Genomic DNA, 24231 nt, shown 5'->3' on the forward strand with positions numbered 1-24231 from the left:
ATAGGTGTTTGTGAACCGGTTTCTGCTGCAACACCCACATTTTCCACCATTCTTCTACTGGTACTTGTTGCATAAGAAAGACTTTTTCGAAGTGAGACTGGAATCTTTCTTCTTTTGTGGGACTTCTATCCCCAGGAATGTTGAGTGTGTCCTTTCTTTGAAGAATGAACAGAAATGAATTATTCAGATCATCTTGATGCACCTCTCTGTGTCCAATGCATTCAAGCAATGGTTCAACATTACAGGGAAATATTCCACACTTCCTAAGGCTACTTCCCACATTTGGCTGCATCACATCAAGAGCCTTTTGCATCAGAGCAGGAAATTGGTGTTTAAGAACAACACCACACTTCATTCCTTCAAGTGTTTGCTTCCACTCACACAATACATACCACCATACAACTTTCATGGGATGAAAGAAGGCAATGTCTGAAGGTTGAATGAGATGAGGTCAGTTTCTCTACACCTCTGCAAAATTTGGATGTTCAAATGTGTAGAGAGATTGTCAGGAATCACAGCCTTTCTCCCTTCCAGTTTCTCCAACTTGGGCAGCAGTATGGTCTCAAACCAGTTACTGCATCAAACCATCCTGAACTACAATGATTGTACCTGCATCCCTTTGGACCTCCCTCCAAGCATGTGTTCCGCAACTGCCCAGACTTGTAGGCAACATAGGGTGGCAAAAGTCCCCCTGCTGCACTGCCACACATCATAATGGAGCAACTAGATTTAGAAAAGTTACAAATTCTTTCTGGGTACTTTGTACCTCGGCAGCAGATAACTGTGCTTTTACCAGGATTGTCGAGAGATTTGTCTCATCTCATGTGTAATGGTGTTACATAGGACATATTTCAATGCGTTTACGCAATATGATTTCATCAATAGCTGCCCTGCTGCATATCTTTGTCAATTGAGGGTGTCGCTGAAGGAAACATTTTGTCCAATCTTTCCCCGGTATATTGTTGGAAATTGCTTTCACACTACGCTCCAATCTATCCAGATAAGATTTTTCTATATAGCACAGGTCAGCAGAATTTAAGGGGAAGCCATAATCACTCATTTCTATATACGATGCAAACACATGCTCCTCATTTCCATTAACAGGCTTCATTCTTGGGGTATTTTGGTGTCTTTGCTTAAGTTTGTTTAAAATCGTACATCTTTGGACTTTTAAGTGAGGTGCAGTCTTTCTGTGGGAAAATGTACCATTCCTGATACTTTCCACATTAACAAGCGAAGTAGGATTTCAGTTCACCATTAAATTCTACAGCAAACGGTCGTATACTTACCCTTTCAGTAACAAAATTCTGTTCCGTAGGGCAACTTTTCAAACGCAAATTTCAGTTAAATAAATAACACTTCAACTTAATGCTTCCACTGAAAAACTAAGCACAAAATGGCAGACTGATGCTATCTATGATTTAAAGTTGAAAGCTTTTGATTTTAGTTAAGGATTTCCCCTCCAGAGGGCTTTGAAACTTTTCATTTCCCCCCAATAGGAGCAACGTGGCTCCAATTTACGGTATTCACGGAGACTGTACTTCATAAACACAGATTTATTACGAAATACGTTCTACAAAACACTTGTAAACTGCGAAAATCTTTGCAAGCCTCCGAAACTTCTCAATACGTGCCTTTGTCACGTGAATACAAAAAATTAGGGAACTGTTAGTTGTTTATGGGGACTCCACAATATAGCTCAACAGCCACAGGAGTTTTTATTAAAACAGCACGAACATCATGTTTACATTTGCAAGTTTTCGAAATGAATTTACGTAATGCACACGTTTTAAAATCATTAAAATTGAACAAGACTCTAACTGTAGCTTACCTTTATAGAATGGATGAAATCTCTCAACTGTAACATGATGTCTACCGTTCCTATTGTCTTTGCCATTGACAGGCACCTCATTTGAAGTCTGAGTTCGAGGAAACTCAAGCAGCAACACAGTTTTAAGTCTCTCTTTTGTTTTCTGCAGAACAATAGATGCTGGCGGGAAAACAGTGTCTGCAAAATCTTCCATCCTAGCACCACAGTCACGTGGAACTTCGTTGAGCACACGGAAAATTATCCCTGGGATTTCATTTTTTCTGTGTTTCTCAGCAGCTGTTAAAAGTATTCGTTCCCAGTCGCTGCCAGTGTTACCTAAAAGACAAAGACAATTTAAATTTTAAAAATCAAACTTACGAGATGCATAAAGAAGGGGAAATGTACCATTATGCTGCCAGTAACGACGACAGATTTGTATACTTTACGTACACAAAAATATGCAAAAAAACTGGAGATTCAAATTTTGATGGAAGAAAGAGACTTGAAAAGCTAATTTGCTTAACATGCTTAGATCTAATTTCTTCTGCGCAAATTAAAGTACCACAAGACAACACACATGCCTTGACAATTAAATGACAAATGTAAATAAATATGATTCCGAATTGGGGCTCCTTAATGTTAACTGACAGACCACAATGGTATATGGGGTAAAACTAGCAATTAATGATCTAACAACTACACCTACATTCATGCCACATTTGCAGAAACTAAGATCAATGTTTTTGATCTGTCATGCTAATGTGAAAAGTGGTAGAATTGATAAAGCAGCGTACAATAACCTCAAGAGACACTAGAGGTCACAAATTAGATTAGCCAAATGCAGAGAAAATAATTTCAATGAGAGCTCAATAATAAACTTAATTCTGCATGGAGGGTCATTAAAGCAGGCAGACTTAGAGTAAAAGTTGCATATGATGTCATTCCAGATTTTTTATTTTTTAATCAATGCTCCGAACACTAATTCTTCACATCCTTATAACCAGAGTTTCAAAATTACAGTCTGCTTATACAAATTAGTTTTTATAAAATTTTGCTGATGCTATGCCAACTTGTTACCTGCAAACAACATGTTCGTTAGTGGTATTTTTCTGGTCTATCTTAAAAAGAATATAGTAGTAGTTCTGTTTCAAAAAGGATGACAAATCCTGATCTAATAATTATTGTGCATTTTCTCTGCTACCTATTTTCTCAAAAATAATTGAATAAAAAGCAAATTCTCATACACCAGCTACACAGGCCACAACTGGTCAAAACGTTTCTATTGTGATACCCTCTTTGGAATCCAAATTCTCTGCAGAAGCCACACAAAAGGGCTTGGGCAAGCAATCTGAATCTCTAAACCACAGAATATTACTGGAGAAACATTTATGTTAAGGCATTAAGCACCTGGAACAATAGACGGGACTGTGGGGTGACTAGAGCTCACTGAGCACTCCTCGAGCTTCTAGTTCTCAAGCAATACTCGAAAAGCTCACGAGGAACAGCACGGCGGCGCCTGTCACTGCACCCTAGTTGACTACGACAGCATGGGCTGGGGTTATTGGAACTGAAGGCTGCCACTAAACAAACACACTCGTGGTCACTGTGCTCATAACTAGTATGTCTCCGGTTTCAATCGAATAAAGTTGCGATTCAAAACAATGTGGACATATGAAAGCGAAAGTCATGGAGCTGACAATAGCAACAGCACTTGTTGAAGTATTTGTTTTCAAAGTCTTCGAAATATTTCAAAAAATACAACGGGCGTGATCAGACACTTACTCTTCTAATAATGCGGCTCAGGCAAAATACCCAGGTACAGGCCTATAGGTATGTATGTTATACGTCAAAATCGCCAGGGACGGAAACATTGATGACAGCGTACCCCAAAATCAAAAATAGCGAAGTTGCACGGTATGTAATTTTATTGGATTACTTTTCCAGCAAAATCTCCTTGCAGGAACCACTGATCCAAAACATACGTTTCTCGTCACAGAGGGAAGTAAACGGCAACAAGAACTAGTTGCCGCTCAAGTTGCCATGACAATTTTAAACAGCTCTGTTGTAGAGGACACTGGTGTTCGACGTTTTGTCGTGCTGTCGGAAACAAAATATTCGATTATAAATCGAAAGGGGAAAAAAAAAATTGTGCCACATGACTGATGAAAATTACTATAAAGAGAAAGAGACTGTAAACAGAAGGACTCTACCAGTTTCTTTAATGATCGACATTTGGACCTTGCTGAATTATGGCATACACGTATGGATGTAACTGGTCATTTTATGAACAGTAATTTGTGCCTAAAAACTTTCGCTCTCGAGACATAGTTTCTTTCCAGTAAAGCATACAGTGCCAAATGTTAATAAGGCATTAGATGACAGGGTTTCATAATGGAACATTGAAAAGAAAGCTGTAAGCATCAGAACTGGTAATGCGAGTTACATAACGCCCGCAGTACAGCTTACTCGTACTCGCACCGTAGGTATGCAACACGATCGATTTAGTTGAGAAGAGTTCCTTGAACAACAACAACAGTGATCCCTGCATTAAGCGGGAAAAAAGGCAAGAAAATTCGTCAGTTATTTTAAAACAAATTCCTACCCTAATGGAAAAAACCTCTACATAAATTAATTCACCAAAAAGATACTTGTAGGGAAGTCAGTTCTGCGGTTCTGTGCAGCTGTTGTGACAGATGGTTACATTGGGGTGAACGTGGTGGCATGGGAATCAGGAAAGTAAATGGGTCTCTTCCAAGGTATTGAAGAGTATGTTCAAGGGATAGGAAAATAGCGGAACACGAAGGGAAGATTTCTACTTTGTGTACTTTGCAGCGTTGGCACGCGACGCAGTAGCGTGCCCATTGCTGGCAGCCCTTGTTGACATTTCTCCACACAAAGCGCTCTGCTATGAGGTGGGCGTAGGCACGAACACTGGGGTGGGCTAAATTACACAATGCGTTGAAGACAGCTCGATGGAGTGTGGTTGGGATGAGGGGGCATAATGTGCGCGTACTGTGGTCACACCAGATCTCACCAGAAATGCCAGGGAAGGTGGCACAGACGAAGTGTAGTGAAGAGGTAGAGTCTGAAATCAGGTTTTCTGTGTCCTCGTCAGTGGGTTGGAGGTTAGGCAGTTCAGAGAGGTCTAACAGGGAATGGATGGCGTCAACTCGTGAAACGAAATCAGCAACCATATTGTCAGCACCCTCTATGTGTCCGACATCGGTGGTGAACTGAGATATGAATTCCATGTATCCGAAGCGGCTAGGACGTGGGTCAGCTGGCGGGTTTGTAATGGCCATAGACAGGGGTTTGTGGTCCATTAAAACATAGAAAGGACGTCCCTCAACGTCGGTCTTAAAATGCTCGATCACTTCGTAGACAACGAGCAACTCCCTGTCAAACGCGGAATATTTCCGTTGTGCATTGGTAAGCTTGCACGAGAAGAACTGCAGAGGTGAAGTTTGGCTGTCGATTGTCTGGCTAAGGGCAGCGCTGATAGCAGTATCGCTCATGTCTGTAGTGATGAAAAGCTGCGCATTGGGATGAGGATGCATGATGGTGCAGGCCTCGGCAAGAAGATTTTTGAGGGCAGTGAAAGAGGCAGCCATAGCAGGGGTCGATGGAACAGGCCGAGATCCAGAAGTGTTGGTGCCTGCCAAGGTGTCTGTCAGTGGAGCCTGAATCTCTGCAGCCCAAGGTAGATGTCGGCGATAATAATTAATTGTCCCAAGAAAGTGCTGGAGCTCTTTGAATGACGAAGGTCTGGGTAGGTTTAGTATTGTTTGTACTTTCTCAGGGGCAGTGAAATGCCGTCAGCAGAGACCCGAAAACCAAGAAAAGTGACAACAGGTTGATGTAGCTGTAATTTGTCGTGGTTGGTCTCGATGCCTGCTGCCACGAGAGTGTTCATAACAGTTTGCACATGTCGAATGTTGTCCTTGGCAGACGAGCTGAACACAAGAATGTCATCAAGATATGGAAAGCGGAATTTTAGGTCGAATAGTACTTCGTTGATGAAGTGTTGCCAGGTCTGGGTTGCGTTTTTCAGAACGAAGGGCATGAATCGAAATTGAAATAACCCGATCGGGGTGGTGATTGCTGTCTTCTTGATGTCTTCAGGTGCCATGGGGATCTGGTGGTAGGCCCATTTGCAATCAATGACAGAGAACGTGGTCGCACCTGCGAGGGAACTGGTATAGTTGGCATTGTTGGGTATGGGGTAGATGTCCATAATTGTTTGTGCGTTTAGTTGACGGTAGTCTCCGCACATGCGCCAAGACCCGTCTTTCTTGGGTGTCATATGTATGGGTGTAGACTAGCTACTGGCAGAGGGTTCAATGACGCCGGAGCTTAGTAGTTCAGAAATCTGATTTTTAAGGTCGGAGAGGCACTCGGGACAAAGTCGACATGGTTTACTGGAGATAGGGGGACCTGGTGTGAGGTGAAGCTTGTGGACCGTGCCGTTGGTGATGACAGAAATGTTGCCAGTGGCACAGGAGGCGGTTTGTTTACAATGTGTGGCGGGCGGGGCAGGCAAGGCGTGGTTGTGGTGTTGGGAGCCACTCAGCGGATCCAACAGGAGCCAAAGTAGCAAAGTGTCCCAGGAGTCAATGCGAAAAGATGGCCGCCAGCCCAAAGCAGTGGCACTGTGGTCGGGTGAGCTTGGTAGAGCTCGTGAGCCTTTAGTGAGTCCACTGTCCGAGGGCGTGGCTTGTGGCAGCACGGTCATGGGCAAAACGCTTGGCGCGAATGCACTGTCTGTGTTGTCAGTGGCGGTCACACAGCGGCACGCAGGAGCCGAGGTTGCATAGTTTGAGGTGCTGTCTGCAAGGGACGGGGTAGGAGCCATCCGTTCAGGAACACGTGACGCTCGTCGCACCTGCGTAGTTGTGTCGGGCCGAGTGTCAAACACTGCCATGTTAGGAGGGTGCGGCCATGCGGAACTGTCAGTACATGTTATGGCAGTCTTGATAGCACAGTTGCAAGGGATAGCGGGATAAATACACTCCTGGAAATTGAAATAAGAACACCGTGAATTCATTGTCTCAGGAAGGGGAAACTTTATTGACACATTCCTGGGGTCAGATACATCACATGATCACACTGACAGAACCACAGGCACATAGACACAGGCAACAGAGCATGTACAATGTTGGCACTAGTACAGTGTATATCCACCTTTCGCAGCAATGCAGGCTGCTATTCTCCCATGGAGACGATCGTAGAGATGCTGGATGTAGTCCTGTGGAACGGCTTGCCATGCCATTTCCACCTGGCGCCTCAGTTGGACCAGCGTTCGTGCTGGACGTGCAGACCGCGTGAGACGACGCTTCATCCAGTCCCAAACATGCTCAATGGGGGACAGATCCGGAGATCTTGCTGGCCAGGGTAGTTGACTTACACCTTCTAGAGCACGTTGGGTGGCACGGGATACATGCGGACGTGCATTGTCCTGTTGGAACAGCAAGTTCCCTTGCCGGTCTAGGAATGGTAGAACGATGGGTTCGATGATGGTTTGGATGTACCGTGCACTATTCAGTGTCCCCTCGACGATCACCAGTGGTGTACGGCCAGTGTAGGAGATCGCTCCCCACACCATGATGCCGGGTGTTGGCCCTGTGTGCCTCGGTTGTATGCAGTCCTGATTGTGGCGCTCACCTGCACGGCGCCAAACACGCATACGACACGTCTCCATTCGTCCCTCCATTCACGCCTGTCGCGACACCACTGGAGGCGGGCTGCACGATGTTGGGGCGTGAGTGGAAGACGGCCTAACGGTGTGCGGGACCGTAGCCCAGCTTCATGGAGACGGTTGCGAATGGTCCTCGCCGATACCCCAGGAGCAACAGTGTCCCTAATTTGCTGGGAAGTGGCGGTGCGGTCCCCTACGGCACTGCGTAGGATCCTACGGTCTTGGCGTGCATCCGTGCGTCGCTGCGGTCCGGTCCCAGGTCGACGGGCACGTGCACCTTCCGCCGACCACTGGCGACAACATCGATGTACTGTGGAGACCTCACGCCCCACGTGTTGAGCAATTCGGCGGTACGTCCACCCGGCCTCCCGCATGCCCACTATACGCCCTCGCTCAAAGTCCGTCAACTGCACATACGGTTCACGTCCACGCTGTCGCGGCATGCTACCAGTGTTAAAGACTGCGATGGAGCTCCGTATGCCACGGCAAACTGGCTGACACTGACGGCGGCGGTGCACAAATGCTGCGCAGCTAGCGCCATTCGACGGCCAACACCGCGGTTCCTGGTGTGTCCGCTGTGCCGTGCGTGTGATCATTGCTTGTACAGCCCTCTCGCAGTGTCTGGAGCAAGTATGGTGGGTCTGACACACCAGTGTCAATGTGTTCTTTTTTCCATTTCCAGGAGTGTACATGGAGGCTCGATTGCTGGGACTGCAAGCAGATTCGGCGCACTTACTGACCTTGCTTTGTCCTTGCTTAGTGTCTGTAATTCCTTCGCTGCATCGGAGAGCTGGAGCTGTGTTTTGTGGAGCCGGAGGGAGGGCTTGAAGTTTTCCTTGTGCAGGCGAGCGACGTGTTCAAGCTCGACAAGGCACTTGTGCATGGTTTCTTGTAACGTCATCGACACAGACGAGCATGTACGGATGATATGAGCCCGGACCGATGTGTCACGGGGAAAGGGGGGGGGGGGTGTTTGCTCTACAGAGCACAGGGGAAATGAGTCTTGGATGGATGATGAAACACAGTAACACAGTGTTTTGCACTAGGTCCGGTGAAAGTTTGTGGTGTCGCAAGAAGTCAATGCCTAGTAAGGTTCGTCAATTTCGCACACTAAAAAAGTCCACTCGAGTTCGCAGTTTGCAGAGCGTGAGACGACGTAGGAAGTTGAACCCGAGCATTGTAGTTTATATAAATTCATGGCTTGCAGTGAAGTATGATGAGGGTGGATGTTCGACGACGCTAAGGATGGAGGCAGCAGCGAAACATCAGTGCCTGTGTCCATTAGGAAAAGGTATCCCAACGAAATGTCTTTAATGTAAAGTCGTCCACAATTACCTGGCTGTTCCCAGACAGAATGGAGCACTGGGGGGTGCCTGTCATGTTGTGTGCAGGAGGCGGCACCCGGACGTACCTGTGATTGGCGTTTGGGAAATAGCAGAGTGGTCTGCAGTTCCGCACTGCCTCACCAAACTGTGTGTGGAAGTAACAGTACGGGTAGTGCAGTTGCATTTCTTGCAGAATGTTCATTGCCAGTGGTGGTGGCCGAGGTTCGGTGGCCGCAGCAGGTTTGGTTGCAGAAGGAGGCGGAGCCGGTGACATCCCAGTTGCTTGTTTACTGTTTCCCGGAGCAAGCGGAATGGTCGGCACAGTATGGCCCCGGCTGCGTCCGGCCACAGGACGAGGAGTCTGAACCTGAGACTTGTCAGGTACGCAGTGGCTGGCGAAATAGAGCAGTGATGCATCATGTAGCTTGTCAGCAATTGTCATTCTTTGCTCAACAGGTTCGGGAGACATTTGTGCCAGAGCAAAGCGGATGTGAGGAGATAGTTAATCTGACCAGATGACGAGGAGAGCTGTGTCGGAGAGTAAATCGGCGCTGACCAGGGCACGTAGCCGTCTCCAGAGCTGGGAAGGTTTGTCATTGACTAGTTGCTTGACGTGGAGCACTTGCCATATAGCTGCCTCAGTTGAGTGTGCAAGCCGACGTAGAACTGTCTTTTTGGCTACAGCGTATTGGGTAGATGAGTCCGGGGTGGCAACCAGGTCAGTAATCAATTCCTCCTGGTCGTGCAGATGGGTGATGAGACACAGAAACCTGGTTGACTCGTCGAGTTTGTAATGGTCGAACACTTCGTCCACAATTTTGAACCAGGTTGTAGCTCTGTCAGGATTAAACGGTGGCAGCATCAGTAAGCAGTGTAGAATGTTTGGAAGAACAGGTTGAGTTGAGTTTGTCAGGGCACTGCCTGAATCGAGCTGTTGTTGCTGTAGTATTACAGGAGAGTGTGCCTCTTGGGGATGTGGCAACGACGGCTGTTCAGGTGGCAGCGTGAAGGTGACATGTTGTGGTTGAGTGCAATCTGTAGCGAGGCATAAGCCCGCCGCAGGTGAGACACTGTAATGTGTCAATTGCGCTTGCGGAAGCTCAACACATTGCAAGTGTGTTTGGATTGATGCGTCGTGGAACACCGACACGGATGAGGCAGCGAGATGTGCCAAGAACAGTAGTGGAAGCTCGACTGGAGCCGGCGTGGGGGCGACAGGTGAGAAAAAGTTCAAAGTTTGAGAACGCGTGTTAGTCCACGGAAAGCTCGACGTATGATCAGAGCTGGGGCCACCTGTGTTGCAGAGAGGCTGCGGAGGTGCGGGCTGTCCAGAAGCACAGTGTGTGAAATGATGTCAAACGTGGGACGGAATGTGTGAATGTTCACTGTTCATAGTCACACTGCTCAAAACGGTGTGTGGACAAGGTGAATGTCGTGGCACAAAACACTGAGGCATAGCAGTGGGACAGAGGTGGAGGTCAGGCACAGATAACAAGTTATTGTTCCTGTTGCAGGCCGAGGTATCGAAGTAGGAAGGCATGTGCTGATGCTGAACCGAGGCAGGTGTGGACATGGTCAGATGCTGAGGAGGTTGACCTGTGAACGAAGTAGTTCTGGCCACGTGGCAGGTATCTGCATGGTACTGCATGGATTTCGGCATGGCAAATCGTTGTCCTGGCGATAGTAGGTTGTCTGACAAAGCACTTGGAGAAATCGGCAATGATCCTGCACTGCACGGAGATCCGTAAGAGGTAACTGCACAGTCGATTAGGGAGGGCACATGTGGCAGGAACAAAGGCGTTTGATAGCCGGAGTCATGCGCACTCCTAACCTCATGTATTGTTGCAGGCTCGAAAACGTCCGGTGAAATCGGCAGACTCATCAAGTGAGAGGCATCGTGTTGCAGTCCTGGCAGGTGTACATCGCCCGCAACACAATGCATGTCGATCACAAAATCTGGCATTGGGCGCTGGGCCAAAGTCATTGTTCGAATGCTGTGTCGATGTAATACATGCGAAAATAACCAGCACGGAGGTCGCAGACACAGTAAAACGGCGAAAACAGAAGATGTTACAACTCGGGGTCACCAGTGAGGAGGGTGTTCGGGTTGGTTGCACCAAAAGGCACACCCATCTAGCAGTAGTTTATTTATTAACCTTAACACATACAAGGATCACAAAGGTGGATGTGAGTCCATCTAAACTATGGAATTCTTCTATGGGGAAATTCTCCAGGCCCCCAGAAATTTTTTTTTTTTTGGCAGAAGCAAAGAGTCATCATTAAATGTGGACTATAAAGCAATGAAAGTAAGTTATTTGGTTGGATGAGTCTTCTTTTCACTCTGTTTCCAACTTCTGGCTGAGTTTACTCCCAAGAGTGAAACAGGGTGGGGGTTCAGTGATCATTTGGGTAGCCATACTGTGGTATTCTATGGGCTCAATGGGCACTCTACAAGGTCACATTACTGCCAAGGCTTATGTGACCATTTTAGCTGATCATGTCCTTCCCTTTTTGTTCCCTAAGCATGACGTTGTGTTTGAAGATGATGTGGCCCCTGGTTGCACACCTTGTATTACCCATGAGGGGTGAGCACACGGAGGAATTGTCTCATCACCTCATGCCACCACTGTGCCAGATCTCAATATTTTTGAGCCTTTGTGGTCTACTTTGAGAGAAAGGTGCATGATCACTATCTACCTTCATCATCATTATCCAAACTTGCCATTATTTTGCAGGAAGAGTGGTATGAGATTCCCTTGAAAAGATACAATATTCCTGTATTTATTTAGTCTGTAATGACTGGAAACTGTTCTGAATGCCAGTGGTTTTCCTCAACTGTATCAAGCATGGTAATGTGTTGTGTTTTTGGTGTTTTCATATTTTTGTCCACCCCCTGTATCTTACCCACATCATAAATTATGATAACCTATGTGTACACCTCCAGCCATAATTTGCAAACACTTTTGAAGTGCATGGCAGCACAAAGGACCTACTTCTTATTGTCCCACATTTTACATTTTTTTTGTTTCATTTCCATATTTACTACCTAATACAAAGTTGCTGATATTTATTAGTGGACACTGATATAGCATGCTTCCCCCATTCGCCGTGACAGATTGAACTGTTCTCGGTTTGCTGGGGATATTTTCAATGAGGTGTCCCAACATCTGTGGAAGAGTAGCGGGCCATTCTTCCTCCAGAGTTGAAATCAGAGAAGGTAGTGATGTTGGATGCTGGGGTGTACAGAAGTAGATGTTCTAACTTAGCCCAAAGGTGTTCCACTACGTTCATGTCAGGACACTGGGCAGGCTAGTCCATTTCAGGAATATTGACATCCACAAACCTTTACTTCACAGAGCCTACTTTACGACAGGGTGCACTGTCGTGCAGATACAATCAATCTTTTTTCCAAACTGTTCCTCTACAGTATGCACTACACAATGCTAACCATGAAAACATCCCTATACCATAGAATGACCTCCTCCACACTTCACTGTTGGCACTACAGATGATGGCAGATAATGTTCTGCAAGCATTCACCATACCCTGCACCTTTCCATCAGATTGCACAGAGTGTGATTCACCACACGACATCACTCGTTTTGTTGTTTCTCTTTACACCACATGATATGTCACTTAGCATTGTCTACAAGTTTATGAGATACTGCTCAACCATCATACTCCATCCTTTTTAATTCCCTACAGTCTTTTACGTGGACTGCTCATTGCACTTTAACTAATGACTGATTCATTCTGCTGATTTCATGCAATTTTTTAAACCACCCTTCACAATGCTCAATGGTCCCTGTGCATCAATACGTAAGGTTTGCCTGACTTTGGTTAGGCTGCTGCTGTACCTTCATATTTCCACTTCACCAAAAGTCAAACAAGGGCAACTATAGAAGGGTTGAAATGTAGCTGTGGATTTGTTACTTAGGTGGCATCCAATGACTAGCCCATGTTCGAAACCAAGGAGCTCTCCTGACCAACCCCTTCTGCTGTTACACTTCTCTTCTAACACCACAATGCTCCCTGCCACTTTTTATACTGGCAGGTTAACCTCTCATGGCATGTAGCAGTCAGTTACATAGGGGTGTCTGAATACTTTTGATCATAGTAGTATGAGGGAACAATGACTGGCTGTGTGTGTGACAATCAGTATAATCTTACCTTGTAGTCCCTATGGGAGTAATATGTGATAAAGAACAGCATAGTCCTAGATTCCTCATTTAACAGTGGTTCTTCAAATTCTGTAAGAAGGCATGTTACCTTCAAGTGTCTGCAGGTTTAGGTTTTTTCTCCCATGGGTCACACAAGCCTGCAGTCAGTCATGCTGTTCTTCGTACACATACAAAACCCCATATTAGATCTATTTGCTACAGGTCCCACACATTTGAGGAGTATTCTAGGATGGATCATGTGAATGCCTTATATGCAATTTACTTTGGGGAAGGACTGCACTTTCCTAAAATCCTACCAATAAATAGTAGTCTACCATCCACTTTGTCTACAGCTGAGCCTATATAATCATCCCATTTCATAAGCCCACATTCATGTATTCATATGAATTAACTGATTTCATTTGTGACTCATTGATATGGTAGTCATATGATATTATGTTTTTGCATTTTGTCAAGTGCACAGTTTTAGATTTCTGTACATTTAAAGCAAGTTGCCAATCTTTGCACCACTTTTAAATCTTATCAAGACTTGCCTGAATATTTATGCAGTTTTTTTTGTAGTACTTCAGTGTAGATAGCTGCATCAAATGCAGGTTATTATTAATACTGTCTGCCAGATCATTAATAGACAACAAGAGCACCAAGTGTCCCAACACATTTCCCTGGAGAATGCCCGAAGTTCCTTTTACAATTAATGACTTACTTTATTTAGTCTGCTTAGACAAATATAGTAAACACCACTGTATGAACGACACTGGCCCTCAATAAAAACCAATAATCATCTCAAACAAGCATATAGTGACTTCATTTATCACCTCTATTGGCAGTACTTAACAGTGGCACTGTAGCTCATCTCTCAAAGAATCAGCAGAATTTCAGGAGAAGGGGAGGGGGGATAAATCTTGTGTGAAAAACAGCTTTATTCATATACAGTATTGGTTTCAAATGAATTTTTTTGGAATCAACGAAAGAAAATGCTCAGTCAACTACATGTATTGGCAATACAATTTTAACAAATTATGTTTCTGAAGATGTACATAAATTATGTTTAAATTTAGGAGTTTCTGATCATCCAACATCGCTCACTCAGCTCAGATCAAGCAAGGAGTTCTGCGTAAAAATGTCTACATGAAAAGGAACTTTAATCAGGAAAATATGAGTTCATTTCATGACAAGGTGAGTGAGACAGAATTGCACTTTGACTGAAATATTTCAAGCAGTGGAAGTTTTAAAGCATTCTTAAGTAGGTTTTTAAATGTTTTCAATGAAAAATTTCCACCTAAAACTTGTTTTACTAAAGCAAAAAAAATTTGAAATGGATCACTAAAGGTATAAAAATCTGTAGTGCTATGAAAAGCCAGCGACATAAAGAACTAAGATTTAATAAAAACCCTGACTTTATTGAATATGTTAGACAATATAAAATTACATTTAAGAAAGTTGTGAAGGCAGCAAAGCAAATGGCAAATAATAGTTTAATTTTAAAAGATCTGAATAAATCAGTGTTAAAGCCTGCAGTCATGAAATTTGTAAAATCAAGCTTGAAGATGAAGTTATTGTAAATCCAGCTCAAATTTCAGAATGCTTCACTGAATTCTTCATTAATGTAGGGAAATCAGATGTCAATGCTGCAGTCTGTAACAGCAAAGTATGTGTCTTCAGACTAGATCAAATGTCTGAATGCCTCCCGAAATTTTAAACAGTGTCGGCAACAGGAGTAAAAAGTGTAACATTAACAATGAAAAATGAAAACTCTGCACATTGGGACAGGACACCCACACAAGTTCTCAAATTTGTGCATAAAATAATAGGACACCCACTGTCTACAATAATAAACTAATCTCTTGAACATAGATGTTTCCCAGAGATGCTAAAGCATGCAGAAGTAAAACCACTGTTCAAAAAAAGGGTCGAGAGAGGATATGCGAAATTATCATCCCATACCTCTTCTTCCAGCCATGTCAAAAGTATTAAAAAGGTCAGCTGTCATCCAAACTCAAAACTTCATTGAAAAATCAATTTGGCTTCCAGCATGGAAAAAGCACTATAGAAGCAATTAACAAGTTTGTTGACAAGATTAGCACATCATTCAGCTATAAAACTAAAGCTGCAGGGATCTTTTGTGACCTCTGGCTTACTTCATACATGTGCAGTAGGAAAGAAAGGGTGGTTGTCTACAAATGCAGGAAATTATTCTTCCAAATGGAGGACTAACACAAGGTATCCCTCGAAGTTCTGTCGTAGTACCTATTTTGTTTCTACTATACATTAGTGATCTGTCAATCAATACAAATACCCCATCAGTTGTATTTGTAGGTGACACATCTGTATTAATTGAGGAGCATGAGCCACAAACTATCGCTGTCTGCATCGTCAGTACAATCGGTCATTTAGAAACATAGTTGCATCTCAATGGATTAACACTGAACATCCCAAAAACACATATGATCCAGTTCAGAACAAACCAGACAGCATCACAGGAAATTGAAATAAACCATAAAAACCAAAATCTAGAAGAAGTGGATTCTGTGAAATTTCTAGGATTAAATTTATATGAGAATTTAAATTGCAACAAATGTGTAGAATATCTAATAAACAAACTATATAGCTTTGCATCTGCAGTGACTGACATGGGCACAAGGAAAATTGCATACCACAGCTCCTTTCAGTCAGTTATAAGGCACAATATTGTTGTTTGGGGAAATTCGAGTAACTTAATGCACGTACTAAAATTACAGAAATTGAGGGAATCCAAAGAAGTCATGTCACTATTTTTTTCCATACTAATTTAGAATTATGTGAGGAGAACTGCTTTGATCACACTTACAACACAAGAAACAAAGAAAATTTTATGCTCCCTGCTCATTGTTTAAACTCATATGCTCAGATTACCCAGTGTGGGGGAACGAAAATTTACAATAAATCAAAAGCCAAGAACATTTTGAGTATCAACCTAGATTCACTGAAAGGAAAGCTACATGATACTCTGCTTCAGTGATGATACTTCTCAACTGAAGATTTCATGAATGATGAACTGAATATCTGAGCAGAATGTAGTGTATAAATTGTCTTGTTATGTGAATATGTAAAGATATCTTTTCACAAAAAAGTAGCATTGATGTTTAAATACAACTCCACATTATTAACTATAGCTTTATATCAGTAAAATTGTATTAACCATATTCTGATGTGTCTCCTATAGTCTAATCAAATGATTACATATGTATGTTATAAGACAAGTAAGTCACAGTTTACAATATCATGCAAATAGTAGATGCAGGTGAAAAAGTAAATCCCAAATTTCTTTATTTCCAAAAGGTATTTAACTCTGTACCACAGCATCATCTGATAAGAAAGGTATGATCATTCAATGTATCTTTTGAGACATGCAACTGGCTCAAAGAATATTTCACTAATAGAACCCACTACATTATAATGGATGGCATATATTCCACAGAAGTGAAAGAAACATCAGGTGCACTCCATGAAAGCATAACAAGACCACTAATGTTATCAATATCAGTAAATGAATCACCAGATATGGCTAGTGGAGATATTAGATCGTTTTTATTGGACAATAATAGGGTAATGCCAGTTGGCTTCGACAGAATCACCACTTGGTGTAATAAATGGCAGCTCTCTTTAAATGTGGATAAATGCAAGATAATGACCATGAGAATGAGAAAGAACAAAATACCATAAAATTACAAGATTAAGAGTCAACTTCTGGAACCATCCAAACAGGATATATTTATTGTAAAGCTAAATCATACAAATCAGTAGTAGGGAAGACATCTGGAAACCTTAGGTTTGTTGGAAGGATTCTGGGAAAATCCAGTGCATCTTTCCAGGAAACTTCATAAGAGATGCTAATGTGATAAATTTTATAGTACTGTTCCTGTGACTGTACTCCACATAAAGCAGGCATGACAGAAGGTATCTGTCAAATTAAATGACACACTGCTAGGATTGCAACACATTATAGCCCACATAAATGAGTAGCAAAGATGCTTAGGGAATTTAAACTGGAATCTTTAGAAGAAATGTGGCTTTTATATTGCTAAATCATTCTAGACAAATTCCCTCCCAGTGTGCATGGAAGACTGTGCAAAATTTCTGCTGCTTCCATTATATGTCCTGCATAGGCATGAGAATAAGGAAGATTATGGCACAGATAGCCATAAAGACAATAATTTTTCTCTTGTTCTATACACAAATGGAATAGGACAAATAATCAGCACTTCTGACAAGAGATATTCTTAACCATGCACTGTATGTTATCTTTCAGAGTATATATGTACATGGAGATGTAAAATACAGATTTTGAAATATCAATTACTTATGGAAATTCTTCAGTGGATAATGTCCACAGAGATCCTCATTTTCACAACAAAAGTAATAAAAATTTAAGTTTACACTGTGTGTGTGTGTGTGTGTGTGTTTGTTTGTTTGTTTTCATGTTGCAAGCAACTACAAGTGTTTTATGACTCTGATATTCATTGTAACGTAATCAAACCATTGATAATTAAGCAATTCTATGATGGCAGTCAGCAAATTGAGTTCTATTGATTCTGCTAAATAAGTACTAGCAATTGTCTCTGTACTTCTTCACTGTGTAAAGTCTTGGAGGGAAATAGGTATAAATGAAAGTAAACCTGTTTAGTAAGGCTGTATTATTTACTTTGTTTGATCAAACTGTGCCGTCATAATATGTGAAATGTTGCAGAATACAAATGTTTCAAAGTTCAGAAACTTTACTGAATTTAGAATTTCAAGAATTACACGAGTTTCACAATACTTTCATCAGTTAATTTTCTGTGGACATTGTCATTCCTCTACAGAAGACAACAAAGCCAACATCAAGATAATCAGCTAAGTAAAACTTCTTATTTTCATATGTGGATATGCCCTTTCATGCAACTCACTTCAAAATAATGACTAACATTCAGGTGTAGGAGAAGTAATGAATATTCAGTATCGAAAAGGCACATTATAACATGCATGGAAATACACATTCATATGGTTTACTAACCTGAACTGTAGCTTTAAAAAACCCTGCATAATGCAAGCACAGACATATACAACATTGTATTGCCATCGTGTCTGCTATGATAAAGTTCTACATATTTACTAACAACAGTGTCATCTCCTAGCAGATACAATCAATGCTGTGCATTCATTATGTGTAGCAAACTACTGAAAAACATTATTTAAAAAGAAGTGCATTTTTATAACTGCTGCAGGGAACACATTATAGTGTAAGTAAAATTTCTATTCACTTTGGATTATCAGTGGTGAGTAAATTCAACAGTAGAACAGTTATCAACCAGAAGATTGGTTTGAATACTGTACCACAAACCTTTACTAGATAAGGTCCTACAGCAAAAGTCTAGAACAGGGCCAGTGGCATACTTACATATTTCATGCAGGAATGTTGTCAGTGCTTGGCATGAAGTATGATGCAACAAAAGAAGGTGTGTCACCTGTTTGCGTTACACAGCCAATGAGAGAGTAGCAGGCAGATGACATGTTTCAAAGTAATACATTCGGAACAAAGCGTGAAAAATAGCTGTAAATGAGGATTATAAATTTCATAGCTCCTCGTTTGAGTCACAGCTATTTAAACTGTGCTAGCATCTGCAAAACAAGGACAATGTCGCAACCCCTGATATTCGAAAAAGCAGTGTAATACTCATATTTCTGCTCTGTATTGCTATGCAAGTGATCTGTGTGAGCACTCTGAGTAAGTGGATCAGTGTTTTTTAATTAAATCATGGGAGGAGGTAGGTGGGTCAATGTTTTTAACTAAATCATGGGAATAGGTAGGTGGGTCAATTTTTAAACATTAAATCATGGGAGAAGGTTGATGGATCGATGTTTATTAATATATCAAATGAATAGTCATTGATCCCCCTGCCTTCTTCCATGATTTAATAAAAAAACATTGATCCACTTACTCAGTGTGCTTGTGCAGATCCATTGCATAGTCATTTCACCACCACATTGTACACATTTTTGCGTCTCTGCAATTAATCCATGAGACATGCACCGATGTCGGTCCACTTTACAGCACTTGCTGCCATAATCACAAAATATCTCTCTTGAAACTCAGTGATACACAAAAGAACAGCCAACAAAACAAAGGTTTCAATTTTGGCACTAGAAATACATTGCCTCTCTCCTCGCCTCTCACTGGTTATGAGAGAGAATCATCTCATCTGCTACGTAAAACTGACATGTTGCCAACCTATGTGTGGTAGGTAAGCACTGCCTTGACTGCCGATGACCCTGATCTAGACTTTAGCCAGGTCCTATTACTGTTGGTATGCTCTTTCCTTCAAACAGTTTGAAAACCCATGCGCTTATAAGATTACCCATATTTTAATGTTGAGTCCAAATCAGGTTGCTTCTAGACATCTTTCATTACAAAAAGCATTGTAATATATTAAATTAACAATAGTGAGAGATGATGTTCTAGAATCAAGACAGGATCAAACATTGATTCTTTGGATTTCTTTTCAGACACTTAAGTGATGTGGCTCCAAACTTCAAAAGCCACATAACATAACTGTTCCAAGTTGAAGCATAAATTTGTATCCATTATAACTGTACCAAAATGTGTGTGAAGTTTGTAATGCAGCTCTTGCAATAATGTTAGTTACAACATAGGTAAACTTTTTGCTTAGTGTTAATGTAGCAATGTTAACCATTTGAACAGACTTGTAAGTAGACACCTCCATCTCAGCATATATATGCTTTAATGACGTTATCACTATTCTCATCTAGATATAAAGAACTGGAATGCAGAACTTCACACCATTCTGAGATACTGAGTTGAACCAGCTGGTCTTGAAATCATACTAGTGATGATTCAATGAAGTGTGCAAAAGCAGAGCAAAGTCTTTTTTTCTGAAAATATGGTTACTAAAAAGCAACATAGATCAAAAGTTGACCATCTTCCAAAAAGTTCTCATACTTGTTGAAATCTAAAGATCTAAAATGAAGTTACAGAATTGTTCAACACCTAAAAGTTGTGTTTGCCTCCAATTAACAACAATTATCAGTAATGCCTTATGAATCAAGAAGAAAAGAAAGAAAGAAAGATTGTGTGAGAGTGATATTAAGAGGTAAACTATTAATTCAGTTCAGTGCCTAACTTAGTAAATCTATGAACTCAAAGTCAAAGTATAGTTAAAGTGTGAGACACTACACTTGCACAAAAAGCAAGCTCCAAGTGGAGATAATTTGCTACTGTCTTACCCAGACTGTGGAAATTTAAATGAATGTGGTATGGGCTTGTGCATCATAGTATTTCATTTGTGTCATTATGGACGGCTATGGAATTGGGGGTAAGAAATAAAAGAGGAAGCTGCCTGGTAGAATTTTGCACAGAGCATAACTTTATCATAGCTAACACTTGGTTCAAGAATCACGAAAAAAGGTTGTATGCATGGAAGAAGCCTGGAGATACTAAACGGTATCAGATAGATTATACAGGGTGTTACAAAAAGGTACGGCCAAACTTTCAGGAAACATTCCTCACACACAAATAAAGAAAAGATGTTATGTGGACATGTGTCCGGAAACGCTTAATTTCCATGTTAGAGCTCATTTTAGTTTCGTCAGGATGTTCTTCCACCTACGCACAATGGAGCACGTTATCATGATTTCATACGGGATACTCTACCTGTGCTGCTAGAACATGTGCCTTTACAAGTACGACACAACATGTGGCTCATGCACGATGGAGCTCCTGCACATTTCAGTCGAAGTGTTCGTACGCTTCTCAACAGATTCGGTGACCGATGGATTGGTAGAGGCGGACCAATTCCATGGCCTCCACGCTCTCCTGACCTCAACCCTCTTGACTTTCATTTATGGGGGTATTTGAAAGCTCTTGTCTACGCAACCCCGATACCAAATGTAGAGACTCTTCGTGCTTGTATTGTGGAATACGCCATTCTCCAGGGCTGCATCAGCGCATCAGGGATTCCATGCGACGGAGGGTGGATGCATGTATCCTCACTAACGGAGGACATTTTGAATATTTCCTGTATCAAAGTGTTTGAAGTCACCCTGGTACGTTCTGTTGCTGTGTGTTTCCATTCCATGATTAATGTGATTTGAAGAGAAGTAATAAAATGAGCTCTAACATGGAAAGTAAGCGTTTCCGGACACATGTCCACATAACATATTTTCTTTCTTTGTGTGTGAGGAATGTTTCCCGAAAGTTTGGCCGTACCTTTTTGTAACACCTTGTATAATGGTAAGACAGAGATTCAGGAACCAGGTTTTAAATTGTAAGACATTTCCAGTGGCAGATGTGGACTCTGACTGCAATCGATTGGTTATGAACTGTAGATTAAAATTGAAGAAACTGCAATAAGGTGGGAATTTAAGGAGATGGGACCTGGATAAACTGACTAAACCAGAGGTTGTACAGAGTTTCAGGGAGAGCATAAGGGAACAATTGTCACAAATGGGGGAAAGAAATACAGTAGAAGAAGAATGGGTAGCTCTGAGGGATGAAGTAGTGAAGGCAGCAGAGGATCAAGTAGGTAAAAAGATGAGGGCTAGTAGAAATCCTTGGGTAACAGAAGAGATATTGAATTTAATTGATGAAAGGAGAAAATATAAAAATGTAGTAAATGAAGCAGGCAAAAAGGAATACAAACGTCTCAAAAATGAGATCGACAGGAAGTGCAAAATGGCTAAGCAGGGATGGCTAGAGGACAAATGTAAGGATGTAGAGGCTTATCTCACTAGGGGTAAGATAGATACTGCCTACAGGAAAATTAAAGAGACCTTTGGAGAAAAGAGAGCCACTTGTATGAATATCAAGAGCTCAGATGGAAACCCAGTTCTAAGCAAAGAGTGGAAAGGAGAAAGGTGGAAGGAGTATATAGAGGATCTATACAAGGGCGATGAACTTGAGGACAATATTATGGAAATGGAAGAGGATGTAGATGAAGATGAAATGGGAGATACAATACTGCATGAAGAGTTTGACAGAGCACTGAAAGACCTAAGTTGAAACAAGGCCCCAGGAGTAGACAACATTCCATTAGAACTACTGACGGCCTTGAGAAAGCCACTCGTGACAAAACTCTACCATCTGGTGAGCAAGATGTACGAGACAGACAAAATACCCTCAGACTTCAAGAAGAATATAATAATTCCAATCCCAAAGAAAGCAGGTGTTGACAGTTGTGAAAATTACTGAACTATCAGTTTAATAAGTCACAGCTGCAAAATACTAATGCCAATTCTTTACAGACGAAAGGAAAAACTGGTAGAAGCCAACCTTGGGCAAGATCATTTTGGATTCCGCAGAAATGTTGGAACACGTGAGGCGATACTGACCTTACAACTTATCTTAGAAGAAAGATTAAGGAAAGGCAAACCTATGTTTCTAGCATTTGTAGGCTTAGAGAAAGCTTTTGACAATGTTGACTGGAATACTCTCTTTCAAATTCTAAAGGTGGCAGGGATAAAATACAGGGAGCGAAAGGCTATTTACAATTTGTACAGAAACCAGATGGCAGTTAAGAGTTGAGGGGCGTGAAAGGGAAGCAGTGGTTGTGAAGGGAGTGAGACAGGGTTGTAGCCTCTCCCCAATATTATTCAATCTGTATATTGAGCAAGCAGTAAAGGAAACGATAGAAAAATTTGGAGTAGGTATTAAAATTCATGGAGAAGAAATAAAAACTTTGAGGTTCACCAATGACATTGTAATTCTGTCAGAGACAGCAAAGGACTTGGAAGAGCAATTGAATGGAATGGACAGTGTCTTGAAAGGAGGATATAAGATGAACATCAACAAAAGCAAAATGAGGATAATGGAATGTAGTCGAATTAAATCGGGTGATGCTGCAGGAATTACATTAGGAAATGAGACACTTAAAGTAGTAAAAGGGTTTTGCTATTTGTGGAGCAAAATAACTGACGATGGTCAAAGCAGAGAGGATATAAAATGTAGACTGGCAATGGCAAGGAAAGTGTTTCTGAAGAAGAGAAATTTGTTAACATCGGGTTTAGATTTAAATGTCAGGAAGTCATTTCTGAAAGTATTTGTATGGAGTGTAGCCATGTATGGAAGTGAAACATGGACAGTAAATAGTTTGGACAAGAAGAGAATAGAAGCTTTTGAAATGTGGTGCTACAGAAGAATGCTGAAGATTAGACGGGTAGATCACATAACTAATGAGGAGGTATTGAACAGAATTGGGGAGAAGAGGAGTTTGTGGCACAACTTGACAAGAAGAAGGGACCGGTTGGTAGGACATGTTCTGAGGCATCAGGGGATCACAAATTTAGCATTGGAGGGCAGCGTGGAGGGTAAAAATCGTAGAGGGAGACCAAGAGATGAATACACTAAGCAGATTCAGAAGGATGTAGGTTGCAGTAAGTACTGGGAGATGAAGAAGCTTGCACAGGATAGAGTAGCATGGAGAGCTGCATCAAACCAGTCTCAGGACTGAAGACCACAACAACAACAACAACCACCACCAACAACAACAACAACAACAACAACAACAACAACATAGTATTGAAAGTATGGACAAGTGTGAAACCCAGTGCTAACACATGCCTTACCCTTCAAGAACAGAACCAAGAGAGTCTCTGAGATTGGTATCCCGCTCCAGGAGAAAGCCTGCCATGGAAGTTTTTCATTCTCATGCCCATATATGTAAGCCTATAAAAAGGTAGATGTGTGGAGTAGGTATTATTTCATACTTCATTTGCGCGCTGTAAGACGTGCTACTGACATTTTCACTAAAATTACATTTTTCATATTTTCAGAATGATTTATTCAATGTAAAACAAATTTGCAATGAAACTAATTTACAATCATTGTAACTATTACGTTACTGCGTAAGTTCATATGTTTTTGTTTTGCATGTTGGCACTCTGGTTGCTATGGGTTTATTTTTCTATTGTCATTTTTTATTTGTAGAACTACTGTTGCTGTTTGAGTTTACATGTTGTCATTTGGAGATAGTCAATGGAGCTGTGGACTCTACACAATGGTGTGCAAAGTGGAGAAATCTGAACATTTCAGACATATTCTTCTGTTTTGAGTTCAATAGAGGGGTGACAGCAGCAGAAGCAGCTAGAAACATTTGCACCATGTATGGGGATAAAGCTATTGGCCACATCACAGCAAGAAAATGGTTTTCTGATTCTAAGGAGGATTTTTTTACACTAGTATCTCTTGAC

General features: G+C 41.8%; 1 protein-coding gene across 1 annotated transcript in view; it reads right to left on the minus strand.

Annotated features, from left to right (window-relative positions):
• Positions 1-24231, minus strand: part of LOC124723176 (constitutive coactivator of peroxisome proliferator-activated receptor gamma-like) — a 735979-nt gene that overhangs the window by 344955 nt on the left and 366793 nt on the right. The window contains exon 9 of the mRNA XM_047248371.1: positions 1832-2146. Coding sequence (XP_047104327.1) covers positions 1832-2146 — 315 coding nt within the window. The remainder of the gene's footprint in view (positions 1-1831; positions 2147-24231) is intronic.

The sequence above is a fragment of the Schistocerca piceifrons genome, chromosome X (assembly GCF_021461385.2).
Source record: "Schistocerca piceifrons isolate TAMUIC-IGC-003096 chromosome X, iqSchPice1.1, whole genome shotgun sequence".
Taxonomy (NCBI): domain Eukaryota; kingdom Metazoa; phylum Arthropoda; class Insecta; order Orthoptera; family Acrididae; genus Schistocerca; species Schistocerca piceifrons.